This window comes from Phalacrocorax carbo, chromosome 8 (genome assembly GCF_963921805.1).
Source record: "Phalacrocorax carbo chromosome 8, bPhaCar2.1, whole genome shotgun sequence".
Lineage (NCBI taxonomy): Eukaryota > Metazoa > Chordata > Aves > Suliformes > Phalacrocoracidae > Phalacrocorax > Phalacrocorax carbo.
In genome coordinates, this window is record NC_087520.1 from 23,235,961 (window position 1) to 23,254,010 (window position 18,050).

At 50.7% G+C, this 18,050-nt stretch overlaps 2 protein-coding genes across 2 annotated transcripts; both read left to right on the top strand.

Moving 5' to 3' along the window:
- The first annotated feature begins 2,048 nt into the window (after positions 1–2,048).
- Positions 2,049–7,723, top strand: LOC104041756 (uncharacterized). The gene is made up of 3 exons (XM_009501080.2): positions 2,049–2,541; positions 5,348–5,468; positions 6,312–7,723. Exons 1-3 carry the CDS (start codon positions 2,475–2,477, stop codon positions 7,498–7,500), a joined length of 1,377 nt encoding a protein of 458 aa, XP_009499375.1. The 5' UTR covers positions 2,049–2,474; the 3' UTR covers positions 7,501–7,723.
- A 3,255-nt stretch (positions 7,724–10,978) lies between these two features.
- On the top strand, positions 10,979–15,318 carry LOC104041755 (C-C motif chemokine 5-like). The gene is made up of 4 exons (XM_009501079.2): positions 10,979–11,333; positions 11,463–14,112; positions 14,506–14,617; positions 15,004–15,318. Exons 2-4 carry the CDS (start codon positions 14,046–14,048, stop codon positions 15,107–15,109), a joined length of 285 nt encoding a protein of 94 aa, XP_009499374.1. The 5' UTR covers positions 10,979–11,333; positions 11,463–14,045; the 3' UTR covers positions 15,110–15,318.
- The last annotated feature ends 2,732 nt before the right edge of the window (positions 15,319–18,050 follow it).

Consider the following 18,050-nt stretch of genomic DNA (forward strand, 5'->3'; position numbering starts at 1 on the left):
CAGTTACTCAGTTTTTCTGCTTTTTGTTTCCTTGAAAGCTGGTTGTCCCTGACTTGCAGGGTTGCACACTCCATTGTTTGGGCACTGTGATTTGTGTTTATGGACTGGGATTGCTGGTGTCCTCCTCTGCCTGCCCTCATACACATAAAAATTTAATCTAGAGTCCCGACCCACACTGAATAACTGCTTGCTATTCCTAGAAACTAAAGCAAAATTAAATCAAATTAAGACAACAGCAATTGCCTAGGCAACTTTAATTGTAACTAAAGGAGCTAAAATCAGCAAAGCCAAGACAAGCCCAGAGAAGTCCTGAGATCCTTCACTGTCAGATCTATGCAATGCCTATGGTTTATCGCTAGTTACAGCAGAAATATCTCCTGGGCTACAGCAGGTCCTCTGACTTCAGGGTTTTCAATGCTGCAAGACCTAAAAGAAGTTCAGTAAGCAGCTGGCACTGGGGTGCTGGAGGAGCAGATGTGCAATGGGAGGGGAAGGGCAGTATAGGAAGCAGGTTGGGAGACATGATGCCAGTTTTCTGCCAGCTGTAGCCCAGTTTTGTCACTGCTCATTGGAGCTGATTGCTGTGCCTCTGTGTCGTCCTTTTGGTGGGAACTGCGGGGTTTGCTGGTGGCTTAGACCCACACCACTGCCAACACTTGAAGGCTTGCCGTGTCCCACGGAGGCACACTGAGGCTGCAGCTGCCCTCCACCCTCCTGCTGCGGGGTTTCCTTGTGCAGATGCCACCCCCAAATCCAGCTGCTGAGCTCACTGGGAGCAAAGGGAGGTCTCCAAGAGGGTCCTGGAGGAGTCCCCTACCAGGCAAAATACCACCAGCCCAGCCTGCGCAGGAAAAGCAGCTGCCTTACCCTGCCAAAATGCTGTGTGTGCCTTAAAACAATGCCTGAGGCAAGTCGTACCTTTAGCAAACAAAGCACTCACCTTCCCACTTATGTGTGTGCTGGAGCCCTTCCTCAGTTTTATCCATCGCTGGCGGTAACCCCTTTGCAGAAAAAGTAGAATCTGTTTCTCTGGGGGAGATGTGAGCATATGTGCGCTGTGCCATCACTTCCAGTAGCCAAGGTGGCCAATGGCCTTGGGCAATACCACCTCCTGGAACAGAAGTTTCCTGTATGGCTCTGCAGGGTCTAAGAAAACACCATTTGGGGAAGGGTGGAAACATCCCAAGAGATGCATCATGTTCTGTTCTGGCTGGATCGGACTATTTCAAGGTCTTAATTTTTATTTTATTTCCTTTAAATGGGTTTCATCTTCTTGTACATTATAAGGAAAGGCTGAAGTTACAGGGTAGGAGTTTCACCAAATGTTTTTAAAATGCATCATATGGAAACCTGGGGGTTTTCACTCTTTAGGAATAAAACCCTAACTAGAACTGTTGGAATTTCCCACAGCACAGAGAAGCCAGGTTTCCACAAGCCCTAAGAAGACTCTGGGGAAAAATATTTCAAGGCTAGACACACTGAGTGAGGCTTGATCTTTCAGTTGAGGGAGTTGGCAGGGGAAAATTGTTCTCTGCTGGGATCTGAGATGAAAGAGAAAGTAAAGGTGCAGGATGTGATTGCATGTTAGTATGTCCGCTTCAGATCTGGCTTTGCACTGGTGCCAGGAAGCTCCCCAGCCAGCCTGGCTGGCTGCTTGCAGATCTGGGGGCCTCATACTCCTGCTTTCAGCATCAGCAAGACCTTGATGGCTGAGACACTGCTGTAAACTGAAAGTCATGGCTGTAGTAACAAGCACACACTGCAGACAACATGCCCAGGGAACAAGGAGCTGCTTGGGGAGGCCACTGGGTCCCTGCTCACCCTTGCTTTGGGGATGCTCCTAGGAGGCAGCCTTGGCATGAGCTCACCAGTCTAGCTGACGAACTTGTGATCCTGATTAGCAAATGCCGCCTCTTTTGGCCTAATGACCGGTGCTGCTGTTATAAGACGGCTGCCAAAAAGGGAGGGAATAACTGCTTTTGCATTTGTGATAAATAATAAGCTTAATGTACATCAGGGAGCTGCAGGCTGGAGGTTGGGAGAGCTTCACAAGCCTAAGGACAGTGGTGCCTTAGCACAGCCTGTCTAGCCATGAGACACACTGATGGGACAGGAAGATGGAGCAGCTGACTCCCGAAAGTCCCTGCCTGAATACTTTGCCAAGGAGGCTGGAGCTGTTCTGTGTGCACTAAGAAAAGCACATGTAAGTGCAGCTGGGGAATTCCAGGAGCCATCTAGCTCTGGAGCAGGTTGTATTCCCTCCCCTGTCTTGTGCTTCCGTCCGCCTCCTGTCGTCACCGTGAGATGCGTGTGAGGGAGCTTAATAACAGCTGAAACCCTGTCTCGGGTCTTTATAATCCTGGAATGAGCTGCAGGAACTGCGTTGCTCCAGAGGATGCAATAAGCAGTCAGGAGTGGGACATACTGCCTGTAATCCTTCCCTGCATACCCTTCCTGCTGCCGATCTTGGGAACATGAAGGCTGTTCCTCTCCAGGTCCTGTTTGTGCTGAGGTTCTTGTGCCTGGTGGCCCCGGCTGAAGGTGAGCCACAGCTCTGCTTCCCACCCCCGGGCTCCTCAAGGGGGCAGCAAGGTTCATGAGGGGCTGGTGAAATGTGGGGGGGGGAGGAACCTGTGGTCTGCAGGCTACAGGCGCCAAGGGACCGTCATGGGCTGTGGGAGACCTCTTAGCAGGATCAGGCTGGGTTTGGGAAGTGTGTGCTGGGGGGGAACCTGTGGCGGCAATCCTGGCAGTAGGGAAGTCCAAGCAGCCCCGTGATGGCTTTTGTTACTCCTGAGGGTAGGTGGGGAGTGTGTCAGAGCATAATGCACTTTCCCCTTTTTTCATGTCCGCTTGGGACATGCCATAGGGGCAGGCTGCAGCCTGACAAGGATGGATGCCTGTCTGCACAGGCTCCCTGTCCGGAGGATGCCGGTGCTCCCATCGCTGGGAGGCATGCGGGTGCTGCTGCCTGCGGCTCCGGTGCCTGTGCAGTGTGTGTGAGTGCACAGTCGGGAAACGCTCTCCTGTTCAGTGCATAAAGATCTTTGTGTGCTCCAGGGTGGTGCTGAGTGGGGCCGGAGGACCGGGAGGAGGTGGGTGCACCTCTCCCTGGGCTGCTCTGGGTTTAAGTCACCTATGACACAGATCACTGATTGCTGTCCAGGGCAGCAGTTCAGCAGGGCAGGGTGCCAGGCTGGCAGCCAGCTTCTCAGCAGTGCAGGCAAAGCTGGACTTTGCCCAGGGCAAAGGGATGATCTGTTCCCACTGTGGGAAGGGAGAGGGGCAAAGAGCCCTTAAGAGCTGTGCTCTGCTGGCACGAGACAGGAGGAGTGAGGACAGCAAGAAGGGCAGCTGGGGATGGAGCTTTTTCATCTCCTCACACCTCTGGGCAGGTTCTCCAGGGCTAGCCTGAGTTAAGCGGGCAACAGGGACACTGGGCAGCTTACTCTGCCCTGGGAACCTACTGCCTGCTTCGGCACTGCTTGGCTCTGCTCACCTGTGGCCAAGCATCCATCTCCTCTGAAGTGATGAAATCTGGCTCTGCAGAAAGAAAGGCTGGTGGTGCTCCCTGGCCAGGGTCTCTCAAGGAACCATGCTGAAAAGCAGGTACTGATGGCTCCTAGGAACAGTGCCTCTGAGAAGCAGTGGTCCCGGGTGGATAAGCACCCAGATCCCAGGTGTCCCTGAGGTCCCTTTGGCAAAGATTCAGATGCAGCTTGGAGAAGCGGGGTTGCGTGCCCTGGGAGGAGGGGGACCAGCAGAGCTGGCTCCCTGTGACACCACTCCCTCCTTGGAAGGTGCTTTCCAAGCTCCTCTACTCTGGGAAAAACACACCAGGAGTTCAGCTCATTGCAAACCATTTGCATTGGTACCAATAATTGGAAAAATCAGTTAACAGTTATCAGAGGAGAAGGGCCTTTGGGAGCAGTCCCTGCCTGCTCTCTGCCATGCACCTCCCCAGCTGTCCACAGGGACGGATCTGGCCCTCTTGTTGCTGCGCCTCTTTTGTTGAAGAGTGCTCCTGGAAGTGAAGGGCACCAGCAGTACATCCTGTGGCTACTGAGAGTTAGTTGGGAAGTCAGTCACCTCTGAGTGGGTATTCTTGACCCTAAAATGCCACAAAAGACATTATTGCATGAACAAAGGGTTTTGCTTTGACATGACAGAGATGTAGAGATTGAAACATGCTTCTGTAGAAGGGTCACAGGAGTGTTTGCTTGGGATTTTGCAGCCATGCGTTTCCCCAGTAAATGGATCAAAAGAGCTGAGAATGCTCCTGTAGCAATGCTTATTCTTGCAGCCAGTGGCTGAATCATTCCCAGCTGAACTGCATCAAATTGAGCAAATTCATTTGGGAATCTGAGACAACATTTTGCAAAGACTGCATGATCTAAATGAGACTTCAGCTCCTTTCTTCACAGGGGGCCTTGAAGAAATCAGAGCTTGTTTTTCTAAGTCTTGCTTCCTGGGATGTTAGAAAAAAATTGCCAGGCTGCGTTTTGCAGCCTCCCCTCCCTTGGCAAATACCTGTCGTTGGAGGGTGGGGTAGGTGCAGGAATGAAGGGTTCCCAGTGGTGTGGCTGGCTTTGCCCCCTTGAAGGGGGCCAAGTGGGGTTTTATGTTTACACTTTGCAAAATGAAAACCATATTTTGCAGTGAAGATGGGAAAGAGATGTTTGGTGAAAAACAGCTGTGAAGCTGGGCTGCTGACATATGTACAGGAGCAATGTGTTATTCACCAAAAGGTTCTTTCTCTGCACCCTTTTTCTGAGTCCAAGTGGCGCTCAGAGACTATATAGCAGCAAACAGAGAGGCAGGAGACTCGCCTGGAGGGGAACTCCCACAGGAGGAAGAAATACGGTTGATCCAGATAAGGGACAAACATCCTGCCCTCTGATTTGCAGTTCCTACACCAAGAGGCTATTGGTGACGGTTGCAGCAGGTCTTTTGGGGATGAAGAAATGTGTCTTCTGGGCACCGTGCTGAAAGCAGTCCTCCTGTGACCCAGAGGGGAGAGGACCTGCAGGTCCAGGTGCTTGCACAAAGGACCTCCAGCCAGTGCTTGCACATCCTATAAGGCAAGGTGCAATGGTGTCCCAAGACCCCCACAATTTTCACAGTGCTCTTTTGCATTTTTCTGGGTATCATATCACCTGTCTAGGTGATATAAACAATCATGGCCCTGGTGGGATTTGTCTTCATGGAGGGATTTCATTTTAGCAAGGATTGGAAAATTCCATGGCAAGCTTCAGACTCCTCCCCAGAGGAGCGGAAAAAGAAAGTGCCGGTGTTTATTGTACTTAATAAAAACCCAAGGTTTAATATGTTAAAAACTTTATTTCAGGGCAACCCAAAGCACCTCTGAGGTGTTCAACAGAGTGCACCCATTTTACATCTGGGGTAGCAGCAAAGCGGATAAGGAGCTACCGCAGGACTGAACCCCGCTGCACCAAACAAGCCATCATGTAAGCACTGCCCCACCACCTGCCTCCCTTGCGTATCCCCTCCAATGATGATTAAATATTAACCTGTCAGCAGATGCCTTTGCTTTGGAGCAAGGAGCAATCCAGAAACAGAGCGAACGCTGGTATTTATTTGAAGGGTGGGTGGGTATTTTTCCCCTATTTAAAGACTGACAGCCTCCAAGTGAGATCAGGGGCTCACACACAGAGGGAGACAGGGATAAAGGGATGGGGAAAGGGACTGACAAATGTACATGCTGGCAGAACGGGGCAATGGAAGCACAAAGGATGAGAGCTCACGTGTTTCTGTGAAAGCAGGTATTTTCTCTGGAAGCAGATTCAGACCTGTGAACTTGACTGGATGAGAAATACCTACATTTTTTTCCCCAGAATAATTGTTGGTTTTGACTTTCCCTGGAGGTGACACACTATTGAGACCACTTCATTGCCATGCAGGAGGTTGCTCCAAAGTGAACCTGCTGGGCTGACCCTGGAAAGTCTCACCTCACTCAGTAAATCAGAGGGTTTTGTCTTCATGGACATTTGCCCCTGGGCAGCTGTTGCCTGCAGAGCTTCCTGCGCTGAGCACTGGAGGCAAACAATGCTTGCAAGAGAGAAAAACTTCTTAGGGAGAAAAGCTTCACCCATGTGTCATGTTCAGCTGCTCCTCATTCAGTCAGATCTCAGAGGCACCTGCCCTTCCTGAATTAAATAATCCATACAACCCAGCGGTGTTTACTACGGGCTTGAGAGAGTCAGTGTTGCTGTCTGTGTGCCTTCCCTATCATGCAGGTCATCTAAAACTGTGTTTTCTTTAAGCAGTAAGTGATCCGTTTTTATTTTCAGATTTACTACTCTGAAGTCTGTGGAGATTTGTGCAGATCCAGAGGCAGGGTGGGTGAAGAAGATAGTAGAGAAACTGGACCAGAAAAAGGCCGCTGTCCTCCCACTTCCACATGATGCAACCTCAGCAGCAGCACCAGAAGAGCCTGGTGTTTTTCAGAAACATGTTGGTCTTACGGTAATTGTTCCATCTCAAGCCATTGCTCCAACTAGTTTCTTCCAAGGTACTAGCACAACAGTTTTGGAGAGAATACATGTTCCATCTGCCAGGACAGAGGTGCCCAGCAAGTCCCCACCAGCCACACAGGATACCACCCAGCTCCCTGCTGGATCGTCCCCTGTGAATTGGGAAGTTGCTACCCGCTCTGACATCACTCCAGAAGCAAATAGAAGCAAATCTCATGCACCTTCAACAACTTTTGCAGCAGGCATGGTCTCCAGCCAGCCCACCCCATATTCCGTGGCTCTTGTGCATGGCTTTGACAACATCATAAGATCTACAGAAGAACCTGTAGGACGTAGTACAAATGCTATGGCTGATGTTCAAGACACAACTTCTCGTAGCTCAAATTCAGAACCCACAGGCATTAGAAAAGGATCAGACCATCCTATAGTTTCCATAAATCAACCCCTGGACTCTACAAGTGCAAGAGCCAACGCACCAGACACTGTTTCTAGCAGTTTTAGTTCAGACCTCTCCTCTACCCTGGACAGCATGGAGATTGCCACAGTCCCAGCCACACCAATTCCACCAGAGACTACTTCAGTTTCTACTCTAAACCCCACAACTGCCATAGATGAAGTTCCTTCTGTCCATACCAACAAGACTGTAAGTTTCTCTGCAGATGATTTTGGTACTAGAGCATTTGCTTATCCATCACCTGTAAGAAAGGAAGATCCTTTAGATATGTTAGCTTTTACTAGTCGAGCATTCTCAGGCCAAGCCAGAGTGCAGATGATTACAGAAAGGCCGAATGACCTGCCCCTTTCCAGCTTCTTGTCAAGATCTCAGATGCCCTTTGTCATCCCAGTTTCTGTGTTAGGTGGTCTGATGGTTTGCAGTGTTGCTATTGTATGGCTATATCTAAAATTTGGAGTGAAAACAGAGAAAATGCCAAGAGAAACTGTACAGGGCTTGCTCTACCAGAAGGAGGAACATCAAAACAATGTCTATCCAATGGAAGTAATCTGAATGCTTTATGACATGGACACTTTTGATCTAAACTATATGTGTGTTGCTTCAGGAAAGCTAAGTTTATGCTGAACTGGTGACCAGTGTAAAGTAAGGCAAGGAGTAAAGATACCAGAGAAGACTGAATTTTTTTGCAGAGCAGAATGTCCAAAGACATATCTAAGTTGTCATTGACCAAATACAGTATTTTGGAAATAAAAGAGATGCTTTTTTTCTTCTGGCACTGCTACGTACAAAGGCTATTGCTGTTCTAGAGCTGCTTGGTGGCTCTCTGCCAGGTGGTGGGCAGAAGTGAATTTCCAAATTGCTGTTGGGAATTTTTCTGCATTTCATCATGGTCCAGCTGAGAAACCACCCACTTACCCACACTGCTGGACTTGGGCTCAGCCACCTTGAGCAACCTTAACACCAAAACCACACGATTTGCACCTAAAACTCTCTGGTGCTGCTTTCTTTGCATTTCAGGTCACTGCTCTGTCAGGCCAAGACCGATGCTGGTGGTCAGCTGGCTGCTGATGCTCTTTGGGCTGATCAAATACCTGCTTTACTCTTGTTGGAGACAGGAGGAGTAGTCTAGCTTTTCAGACAGAGGTGACGAAAGCTGCATTTGATTAGGGGACTGAAGGTCAGTGCTACAGATTTCCTGTTCAGAGGAGCTGGCAACCCACAATCTGCCTCCTCCTTGAAAACAGTCCACCTTTCACTCCCACAGCTATGGGCATTTCTTCTTGCAGATTTAGTCTGAGACCTGGTTCTTGGCAAATCAGCTGCAATAAACTCCTTCTGCCAGCTGATGTGCCCTGTGCCCAGCTGCATGCAACACCAGGGCAAGATAGTGTGGTAGAGCCTTTGCAAATGGGAGAAAACAAGAAGTCACATAATAATTTTGCTATTCCTGTGATAACATTGGAGGGTTTTTGCAGTTCTCTGCAAGCACAAAACCCAGGAAATACTCTCTTGGAGGAGCTAAATGCAATTCTGGATTTAGTCATATAGTAATTACTCTACCACAGCAGACATACCATCCAGATATAAGCATGTTTGCTGACCCACAAAAAGCCATAAAATGCCTGTTCATGGTCCTGCACTTCAGCCACATTTTAGTTTTTCTTTTTTGTACAGCACTGATCACCAGGCTATTAAAGCCCCATAACAGTACCAGGCTTTATTTTAACCCAAGTTGGTTTTGATTTTTACACATCTGTATGTACACATTGCTGTATGTAAGCTTTATCTTTTACCTGTGGTCACTTCCTGAAAGCCCTTATTAATCATTGACTCCAGTAAGAATTTTGCTGGAGCATGCAAAGGTCTTCATGATATGATGCTTTATAGGTAGAGATACATATCAAGGGTCAGATCCTCCTCTAACCAACCCCAGTGGATCAGATCTCAAAGTATAAATATGCATGTAGAAAAAAAGAAAGCAAAACTGTGTAATAAGCAAGACGATCAAAGCAAAAATGGTGTGCCAGCTGTAAAGCAGAGCTAGAAGAAGGCAGCCTATTAGATCCATCAGATCATACCTTCAGGGCATCCCTCCAGCCTGGGAGGTGGAGAGGAAAGACTGCAAAGGTGGTGTTTTCTGCCACCATTGAATCCCTTATTTCTGCATTTTGTTGAGAGAGAGGAGCTAGGGATTCATCTCAGGTTTTGCAAGTACAGAATGCAATCAGATCAATTGTAATTAGGATTTTGGAGTGAAACCCCTCCTTGTGCAGGGAGTTGTCCATTCATTCTGAATGCATGTAGAACTAACTGTGCTGCCAGCGAGCCCAGCTGTGTAACCCGGAGGGTAAATCAGGGCTGTCAGTGCCGCCTCCCCACTCGTGTGTGGCTGGGGTTGGTGGCCTCACAGTTCGTAAGGCAGTGTGCTAAGCATTATTTTTATATGAAACACTAGAAATGTTATTTTTGTAGTAAAGTTCTGAAGCCATTTGAATGTATGTAATATCCTGCCCTTGCTACTGGAGCACTGCAGAGTCAAGACCTTTCTGGGAACACTGGAAAACACCGTCCTTTGTCTATTTTCTTGCTGGTCTTTGATGGCCTGTGCATGTCCATGGGAGCTAGGTGGCTCTCCAGGCACTACAGCAAATGGAGTGGACACTTGTCTGGTCTGGCTCTGGGTGAAGTCCTTGGCTTGGAGTCATGCACCAGGCAGATCTGATCATTTTGAGTCCCACCACAGTATTTGTAAGGACACCAGTTTCAGCTCCATGGCCGGCTCCCACCATCTTCCAGCTGCCATGGTCATGCAGGCACTCATCAGGACAAGCTTCTCCTCCAGCCTGGATCCATCTTTGTGCTCACCTTGGCCCCCTCTCCTGTTTCCAGGCTGTTAGCAGGCAGGGCACTGCACCCCTCATGGGGGGCAGTTAAAACCCAGGGCAGTGGCAAGACCACTGCTCCTCCTTGCTTTTCGCTGTGCCATGGGCAGTCTGTGCGGGCACAAGGTGAATGCCGGTGCAGAACTGCCACCAGTTCCTGGGGCTTAAAATGAATGTCTTTTGCTGTGGAGTGCGGTGACTGCTACAAGCGCTGATTCATTTGTGTACCGAGTATATACGAGTGTGTGCATGAGATATATGTTCTGTACCTTTTTTTAAGAAGTAATAAAGTCCTTATATTAAAAATTCTTGTCCTCAGGGGATTTAGCCCATGGCAGGGTGACCAAGCCTGGTCTCTGCAGAGATGCGGAGATGAACACATAGCATTGAGCACCATGGGGGGAATCACAGCCTTGCAGAGAGACAGCAAAGCCGACGCAACTGATGTGGCCCAGCTATTGCTCCAAGTCTTCACTGTTTAAGGGCTTCGGTCTTGCCAGAAATTTGGGGAATATATTTTCTCACAGGGATTTGCCTTTCCCATCCTGCTAAGGAAATACTGAAAAAAAACCAGCCGGGTTTTTGCTTTGTTTAAGAAAAGCTGTGACCAAACAGCAACCCACATAAAGCAATTGTGCTCCAAGACTGTTCTTTAGGGGGACAACTGACCAAGGCCTGAGCTAGGACCTCTCCCACCCCAGCCAAGGCTTGGGCTGCCCTTGTGTGCTCCTCTCTATTGTCGTGGAGGAGAGGTGGGAAAGGCAACACAGCACAAGAGTCAGTGCCCAGGGACTTGCCTGGAGCTAGAAGGAGCAAAAAGGCAAGGGATGAGCATCTCCCCTGCATCCCAGGAGCCCTCAACCATACCCCAGCCCTGTGCCCCGCAGCTGTCCTGACACATCCTCTGGTACTGCCAGTATGCTGAGAAGATTATGAGGTCTGTGAAAACTTCCCCCAGATGAATCGCCAGGCCAGAAAGGTCATTTTGGGGATAAGAAGCTCTGTGGAAATAAAAGCATTTTTCTTTTTTTTCTCCTCTCTGTTATAGGGAAAGGGCAAGCAAGGGAGGGGGAGGCTGTGTAAACAAGTCAGCCCCGGCAGTGATGACTCATTTCCGACATGCAAAGCGAGCACAGGAGCCAACGGGGAGGGGGGTACGCGGAGGCTGCAGCTCTGGAGCACCAAGGGGGACGTGCTCGCTGGCTTTGCTGCTGCTCCCTGGCTTCTCTGTGTCTGACGGTGCAGGGAAAGACCTCGTGCAAAGGATGTCCAACTGTGTGCCTTCCTGTGCTCCTCCTGGAGGTCCTGGCTGGCTGGACCCTTCAGTTCTTTAGCCCTGTCTCTGTCCCCATCTCCTGCTGCTGCTGAATGGATGCCCCCTAACCCTCACAAAGGGATCCTGGATCTGGTTCCTCACTTTGTGTCTGGGACCATTGATGGACCCTGTTACCAGCACCTGGCACTGCCCCTGATGCTCAGACCCTGTGAGACCTCATCTCACAGGTGAGGACACTGTCTGTGCTGGGGTCACCCTTGGATCCTGGTTTGTCCCCGCTCTCTGCTCCCTGCAGGCTGGACCTGGCAGTGAGACATGTCTGCCGTTGTCTTCTCCAAGCCCTGTCTTCTCTCCAGGGTGATGTGTGAGAGGCACAGTTACTCCTGTGAAGCAGAGACTCTGCAGACTCCATCCCCTCTGGTTTGAGAACTGGATTGTGACTTACGAAACGTCTGTCACTGCTCGGCGTGGTGGTTTTTCTATGAAATGTTGCGTAAGCATGCTCACGCTTAGGGCAGCCTCTGGTCAAGCTAAAGTACCCCCACTTCAGAAATGCTGGCTTAGCAGAAATGCAGGATGTCCCCTTAGCTGCTTTGGCTCTCTGGTTCTGCTGTGCGGCTGTGGTTCTTCCATACTTTCTCTTTGCTTAATCTCCACTTTTATGAGGAGTTTGTCCCTATTCATGTCACTGCAAGGGCTGCTCTTGTAGCTGAATTCCCCCTTGGCTACACACAGTGGTTGTCAGGACTCTCCAGGGTCATACCTCTTCAGTGACCACCTTGGGCGACAGAGGAAGCTTCATTTCTGAAAGCATCCTTGAATTCTGCCAGGTAAGCTACAAGGGCACAAAGCAAAAAATTTAAAAAAATATAGAAAGAAGCCTTTCCTTTCCCCAAAAGTAAAAGAATAAACATCAATGGGTTTCCAGGGAGTTGTGATCATCTGGCTGCAATAGCAATGGCTTGAAAACCTGAGAAAGGGGAAGCAGAGCATCTCAGGCCAGTTCTTCTGCAAGGCAGAGCTTCAGATAAGCAAGCACAACCCTGCAGAAGCAGGCCCCCCACTGGTATTTTTACTTCTCAAGGTCCTCTCCATTCAGAGCAGTCTCTCCTCTCTTCCCTGACCCTGGCTGCCGGGTGCCCCTGTGCTAGTTCAGTCACTAGCACTATGTGCTGCCCTGGCCACCCACCCAAAGCATCCCCCATAGCTGAGGAGTGGGCGGGTGAAGCCCCAGGCCATGGGGAGACATGCCATGGGCTTGCAGCAAGACCATGCCTATCCACCCACAAAATCCTTCTGCATTGATCAGGGTGTAGCCCTTGGATGGTGGTTTTGCCCCAGGCGTGGTTAGGGCAGGCTGTGCGCTGCCTCGGTCTGTGGCTGCAGGGGAGCCTGTGCTCCCCCAGCTTGAGGACGTGTGCCATAGATATGACATATCATGCTACCTACGCTTGGTGGCCCTGCTCCTGTGCATGCCACAGGCAAGACGAAAGTGTATCAAGAGCAGCAATATGGCCCATGTCCCCAGCTCAGTGTTGCCTGTTTGGCTGCAGCTCACAGGGTGGAGTGCTCTCCAAAAGGCTGCCTGCTGGGATGGTCTCTGTAGGATGGGAGGCTATTCTGCTACCAGCAGCCATCGCCCAGGTTTGGGGAGAGGCTCCTGGAGAGAGGCACGTGAGTCTACAAGAATGGAGCCCGGGGCAGAGCGGAGGTGGCTGAGAAGGGAAGGGAGCACCTGCAAAACTGTGGGAGAAAGGAAGGATGCTTTTGGGGATCAGAAGGAGGACACAAGTTTATCACAGCCCAGAGAGACAGAGTCACTGGGTGAACACATGCAGGAAGGAACTGCAGGTTGTGGGACCTGTTCAGAAATGCTTTATTTTCAGTCCTCTGGTGGCTACATGGCATGGGTGGCTTCATGCCAGCTCCTCATAGGCCAAGCCATGCTTTTGAAATGTAGGGACTCCATCTCTCCACAGGAGCTGAGCCAGAGCACAGCAGCTACAGGGGTCTGAGTACGTATTTTAATAATTTCTGCTAGGTTGGGAAGAGCCTCAGCATACTCTGCCTGGGCTGCTTGAGCCTTCATCAGCAGGAAATATGTCTCCTACTGCGTCTGGGGTTGAGGAGACCTGGGCATGACCAGAGCAGTTCTCAGCATTGGGTGGTTTTCCTCAAAGTTTTTTAAAAGGCACCCAGGGATGACACAGTCCCAGGTGTAATGTCCTGCTCAAAAGTCCTGCTCTGCCCTGAAACCAAGGGGCTAAGGAGGCCTCATCTGCAAGGGAGGACTTGGCTGCACCTCCTTCTCCTTTCATCCCACGTTTCCCAGCTATAAATTATGATTTTTCATGGAAACAGCTTGGAATGTGATGCAGTTCTGGCAGTATTTGACATCTTGCAGCTTTCGAGCTGCAGAGGGCTGGTGGCAGTAGCGGTCACTGTGTTTCTGCTTAATGCTTCTCGGGGAGTTCACAAGTCATCTGACCGTCTCCATGTTTATGTTGGCTTTGGGGCTGAAAAGTGACTTTGCATGGAAAGCTGGGCTTTACCTTTCCTATCACTGCAAATCCCCTTTCCATGGGTTTGGGAGCCCTCGAGTTTACACCTCTGTGGAGGAGGATTTCACTTCCCTTGTGGTCCCTGCGGCTTTCCACAGACCCATCTTGTGAATGCAGAAGTCACCGAAGTCTGTTCAGTCTTTCTAGATATCATTTTGGTTGGTAACATTGAAGATCCCACGTGATATGGAAATCCCCTTGGCCGAAGAACACATACAGGGCTTTTACTTGAATTTGGTTGAAATTCTTTGGAAAAGGGCTGATGTGTGGTGGGGTTGGAGAGGATAAATTGCAGGACCTGCTTGCCTGAGCTCACAGTTGAGCTCCTCTGAAGAGGCAGAGCAGCATCCTGCGAGGAAGAGCCCTCACACAGCCACCATGCTCAATACAAGGACAGTCCTGGTGCTTGTGATGCTACTCACCCTCTCCCCACGCTGTGATGCAGGTAAGGCATCTTGCAGGCCACTGCTGAGGATCAGGGCTCGGGGTTGTCTCGTTGGGGAGGTCAGGCAAGAAACCCCAGTGTGGAGTGGGGCTGGTGCTGCTGGTGGGAGCAGCCCCCTTGCTGGGGCAGGGCTGCATGTCCTGGGGGGCAGGGAAGGATGGATATGGCTCCCAGGGATGAGTGGCTTCGGCAAAGCCGGCTGCAGGGCTGTTGGTGCTGGATGATAACCTGTAGCATACTCCTGCCCTGGGAAGGAAAGAGAGCACCTGGGGCTCCTCATGGCAGCATCTGAAGAACTTGGGGGATGTTGTGTGCATCAGCCTTGTCGTGGGGGAAGGTCTTAAAGACTGTTTTCCTAAACGAGCCTTCACCATCTCTCTTTGTCTTCTCCAGCCCCTCACACACCATCTGAGTGCTGTTTCAACTATGTAAAGAACCCTGTCCAGAAGGCTGTCCTGAAGAGTTTCTACAAAACTCCCACGGATTGTTTCAACCCAGCAATTGTGTAAGTCCTGGTAATTTCCCCACTACTGTCCTGACTCCTGGGCCACCACAGGTTCAGTTCATCCATCCCATCTAGGGACGGGACTGGGCCAGGTCTGCATGGCCTCCACAAGTGGCTGTCTTCCAGCATGAAGAGGGAAGGACATGACTGTCTGGCCAATTCTACAGGGCAGAGTTAAGGACACAGGTTCATCACAGCTCCTGAAGGCCCTGCACAGGCTCTGGAAGCATTGGGCTGCAAGATGAGCTGCTCGTAGGGCACCAAGTACCCAGGGGCAGCATGCAGGGCCAAAGGGAAAGGAGGAGTGCAGGGAGAGGAGGATGGTATGGGCATGAGTAGGATTATAGCTGTTGTTTCTCACCAAGCTTCATCTTTCACCTTGGCAGGTTTGAGACCAGGAACGGGGCCAAGATCTGTGCAAACCCAGAGTCACCTTGGGTGGAGAAAGCAGTTATGAAGCTCCAAAAAACGAAAGGTCTTCATGCCCCATGATGTAGACTGGGTGCCCTGCTTCAGACAACTCAACATCCCAGTGGGAAGGAAGGTTTATAGTCATCCTGCTGAAAAGGCCTGCGGAGGTCCCTGATGCTGAGGGATAGAACTGCCTCCCCAGAGCCCTGCATTGACCATGTAGGCACCCGCTCCTGGGGTACTGCCAGCCCTGCCAGTATCTGCCCGCTGAGCACAGCCACAAAATAAAGGTTTACTTCATGTGGTATTGGCGAGTGGTGTCCTTTCTTCTCTGAGCTCCAGCAACTGTGCTGCTCCTGACTGGTTGAGGCATGGAGTCAACCAAGGTGCTGGGGTGAGATGGCGGCTCTTCCCACTGCCTCCTGAAACCTCCTGGGTCTCACTGGGGGAGGCAGGGAGTGGGACAGAAGGGTGATGCATGGATGCTCTGGGCATTTGGGTACTCATTGAAGGGGACCCAAAGGGGCCAAAGGGTCCTCTGGGGGCTTTTAGGTGCAAAGCTGCCATAGGTTTTGGGCTTAGAGCTTCCAGCTTGTCCCTTGCATTGCCCCATGCTGCCCAGCTGCCTCATCTTCCCCAAGACTTTAATGTATCTGACCTGTGCTGCAGAGGAAGGATTTCTCTGCAGAGCTACCTGGGCAGGTAGAACAGACAGGGGATGCTGAAGCAGACAAGGGATTCACCCGTGTACAGCCACGGAAATTGCATTCGTGCCAGGGGCCATGGGGAGCTCACCAGTGATCCCTGCCAGAGTTTTGGGATGGGGAGGACAATTGGAAGGGGAAAAGTGAAACTTATGGATGGAGATAAAGACAGTTGAGTAGGTAAAGCAAAAGCTGTGCATACAAGCAAAGCAAAATAAGGAATTCCATCGCTCCTTCCCACCAGTGGGCAGGTGTCCATCCATTGCCAGCAGAACAGTGCTTCATCATGTGTAATGGTGACTTGGAAAATAAATGCTATAATTCTGAATGTCCCCCCACCTCCTTCCCTGAGACAATCTAATGGGGGGCAAAAGAAAACCAACCAACTGAAAAAACTCCACTAAGTGATGCAAAAGCAATCATTCACCACCAGCTGGACGATACCAAGCCAGTCCCTGAGCAACAGCCACACTTGCAGACCCTCTGCTGGTGGTTGCAGCTTCTGGGGAACAGGATTTTGACTGCAGCACCTCCAAGGATGCTTTCATGGCAGAGGCAAAACCCATCCAGTGCTGAGGGATGACCCTGACACGCTGCAGGTCTGGGGACCAGAGGTCTCATGAGCACCAAGAGGCAGGTGTAGATCTCTGGGTTACACCAGGAGGTGCTTCAATCTGAGGAATAATTTTAAACTGTTGCCTTGATTCTTCAGGAGCCTTCGGACCATGAAGACACTCTATTGCTTGGTCTTGGTGCCCTCTCCTGACAGCTGTGGCACGAATGCAGCACAGACCACAGGGCTCCAGCTGGGTGGCAAGGTCCAGCCTAAATGCGCAGGGGGTGAGTGCAGCATGCCCAGGAGCCCAGAGCCAAGGAAGAAGGAAATATCACATCACCTGGAGGAGCCTGTGGTGAGGCCGCTCCTGGTCCTTCATAGAATCATAAAATAGGTTGGGTTGGAAGGGACCTTTAAAGGCCATACAGTCCAACTCCCCTGCAGTGAGTAGGGACATCTTCAACTAGATCAGGTTGCTCAGAGCCCCGTCCAACCTGACCTTGAATGTTTCTAGGGATGGGGCCTCTACTAGCTTTCTGGGAAACCTGTGCCAGCAATTCACCATCCTCGTAAAAAATTTCTTCCTTATATCTAGCCTAAATCTACTCTCCTTTAGTTTAAAACCATTACCCCTTGTCCTCTCACAAAAGGCCTTGCTGAAAACTCTTCCCCGTCTTTCTTATAGGCCCCCTTTAAGTACTGAAGGGCTACAATAAGGTCTCCCTGCAGCCTTCTCTTCTCCAGGCTGAACAATCCCAACTCTCTCAGCCTGTCCTCACAGGTGAGGTGCTCCAGCCCTCGGATGATTTTTGTGGCCCTCCTCTGGACCCACTCAAGCAGGTCCTTGGCTGTTCTGTGCTGAGGGCTCCAGAGCAGTACTACAGGTGAGGTCTCACTAGAGTGGAGCAGAGGGGCAGAATCCCCTCCCTCGACCTGCTGCCCACACTGCTTTTGATGCAGCCCAGGATACGGTTGGCCCTCTGGGCTGTGAGCACACATTGCTGGCTCATGTCCAGCTTTCCATCCACCAGTACCCCCAGGTCCTTCACTGCAGGGCTGCTCTCCATCCCTTCATCCCCCAGCCTGTATTGATATCGGGGGTTGCCCCGACCCAGGTGCAGGACCCTGCACTTGGTCTTGTTGAACCTCATGAGGTTCTCACAGCTCTCCAGCTTGTCCAGGTCCTCTGGAGGACATCCCGTCCTTCTGGTGTGTCAACTGCACAGCTCAGCTTGGTGTCATCTGCAGACTTGTTGAGGGTGCACACAATCCCACTGTCTGCGTCGCTGATGAAGATATTAAACAGTACTGGTCTCAGTACTGAGGGACACCACTTGTCCCTGATCTCCATCTGGACATTGAGCCATTGACCACTATCCTCTGGATGCGACCATCCAACCAATTCCTCATCCACCAAACAGTGCACCCATCAAATCCGTATCTCCTCAGTTTAGAGAGAAGGATGCTGTGGGGGACTGTGTCAAAGGCCTTACAGAAGTCGAGACAGACGACATCCGCTGCTCTTCCCTTGTCCACTGATGCATTCGCTCCATCACAGAAGGCCACTAGGTTGGTCAGGCAGGACTTGCCCTTGGTGAAGCCATGCTGGCTGTCTCGAACCACCTCCCTGTCCTTCATGTGCCTTAGCACAGCTTCTAGCAGGGCCTGTTCCATGATCTTCCCAGGCCCAGAGGGGAGGCTGACAGGTTGGTAGTTCCCAGGGTACTCCTTGCTGTCTTTTTGAAAATGGCTGCAATACTTC

Coding starts and splice junctions, on each gene's coding strand:
- LOC104041756 (XM_009501080.2), top strand. CDS start 2,475: ATGAAGGCTGTTCCTCTCCAGGTCCTGTTTGTGCTGAGGTTCTTGTGC. Junction 2,542..5,347: donor CCTGGTGGCCCCGGCTGAAG/GTGAGCCACAGC, acceptor ACTTTATTTCAG/GGCAACCCAAAGCACCTCTG. Junction 5,469..6,311: donor TGCACCAAACAAGCCATCAT/GTAAGCACTGCC, acceptor TTTTATTTTCAG/ATTTACTACTCTGAAGTCTG.
- LOC104041755 (XM_009501079.2), top strand. CDS start 14,046: ATGCTCAATACAAGGACAGTCCTGGTGCTTGTGATGCTACTCACCCTC. Junction 14,113..14,505: donor CTCCCCACGCTGTGATGCAG/GTAAGGCATCTT, acceptor TGTCTTCTCCAG/CCCCTCACACACCATCTGAG. Junction 14,618..15,003: donor TGTTTCAACCCAGCAATTGT/GTAAGTCCTGGT, acceptor TCACCTTGGCAG/GTTTGAGACCAGGAACGGGG.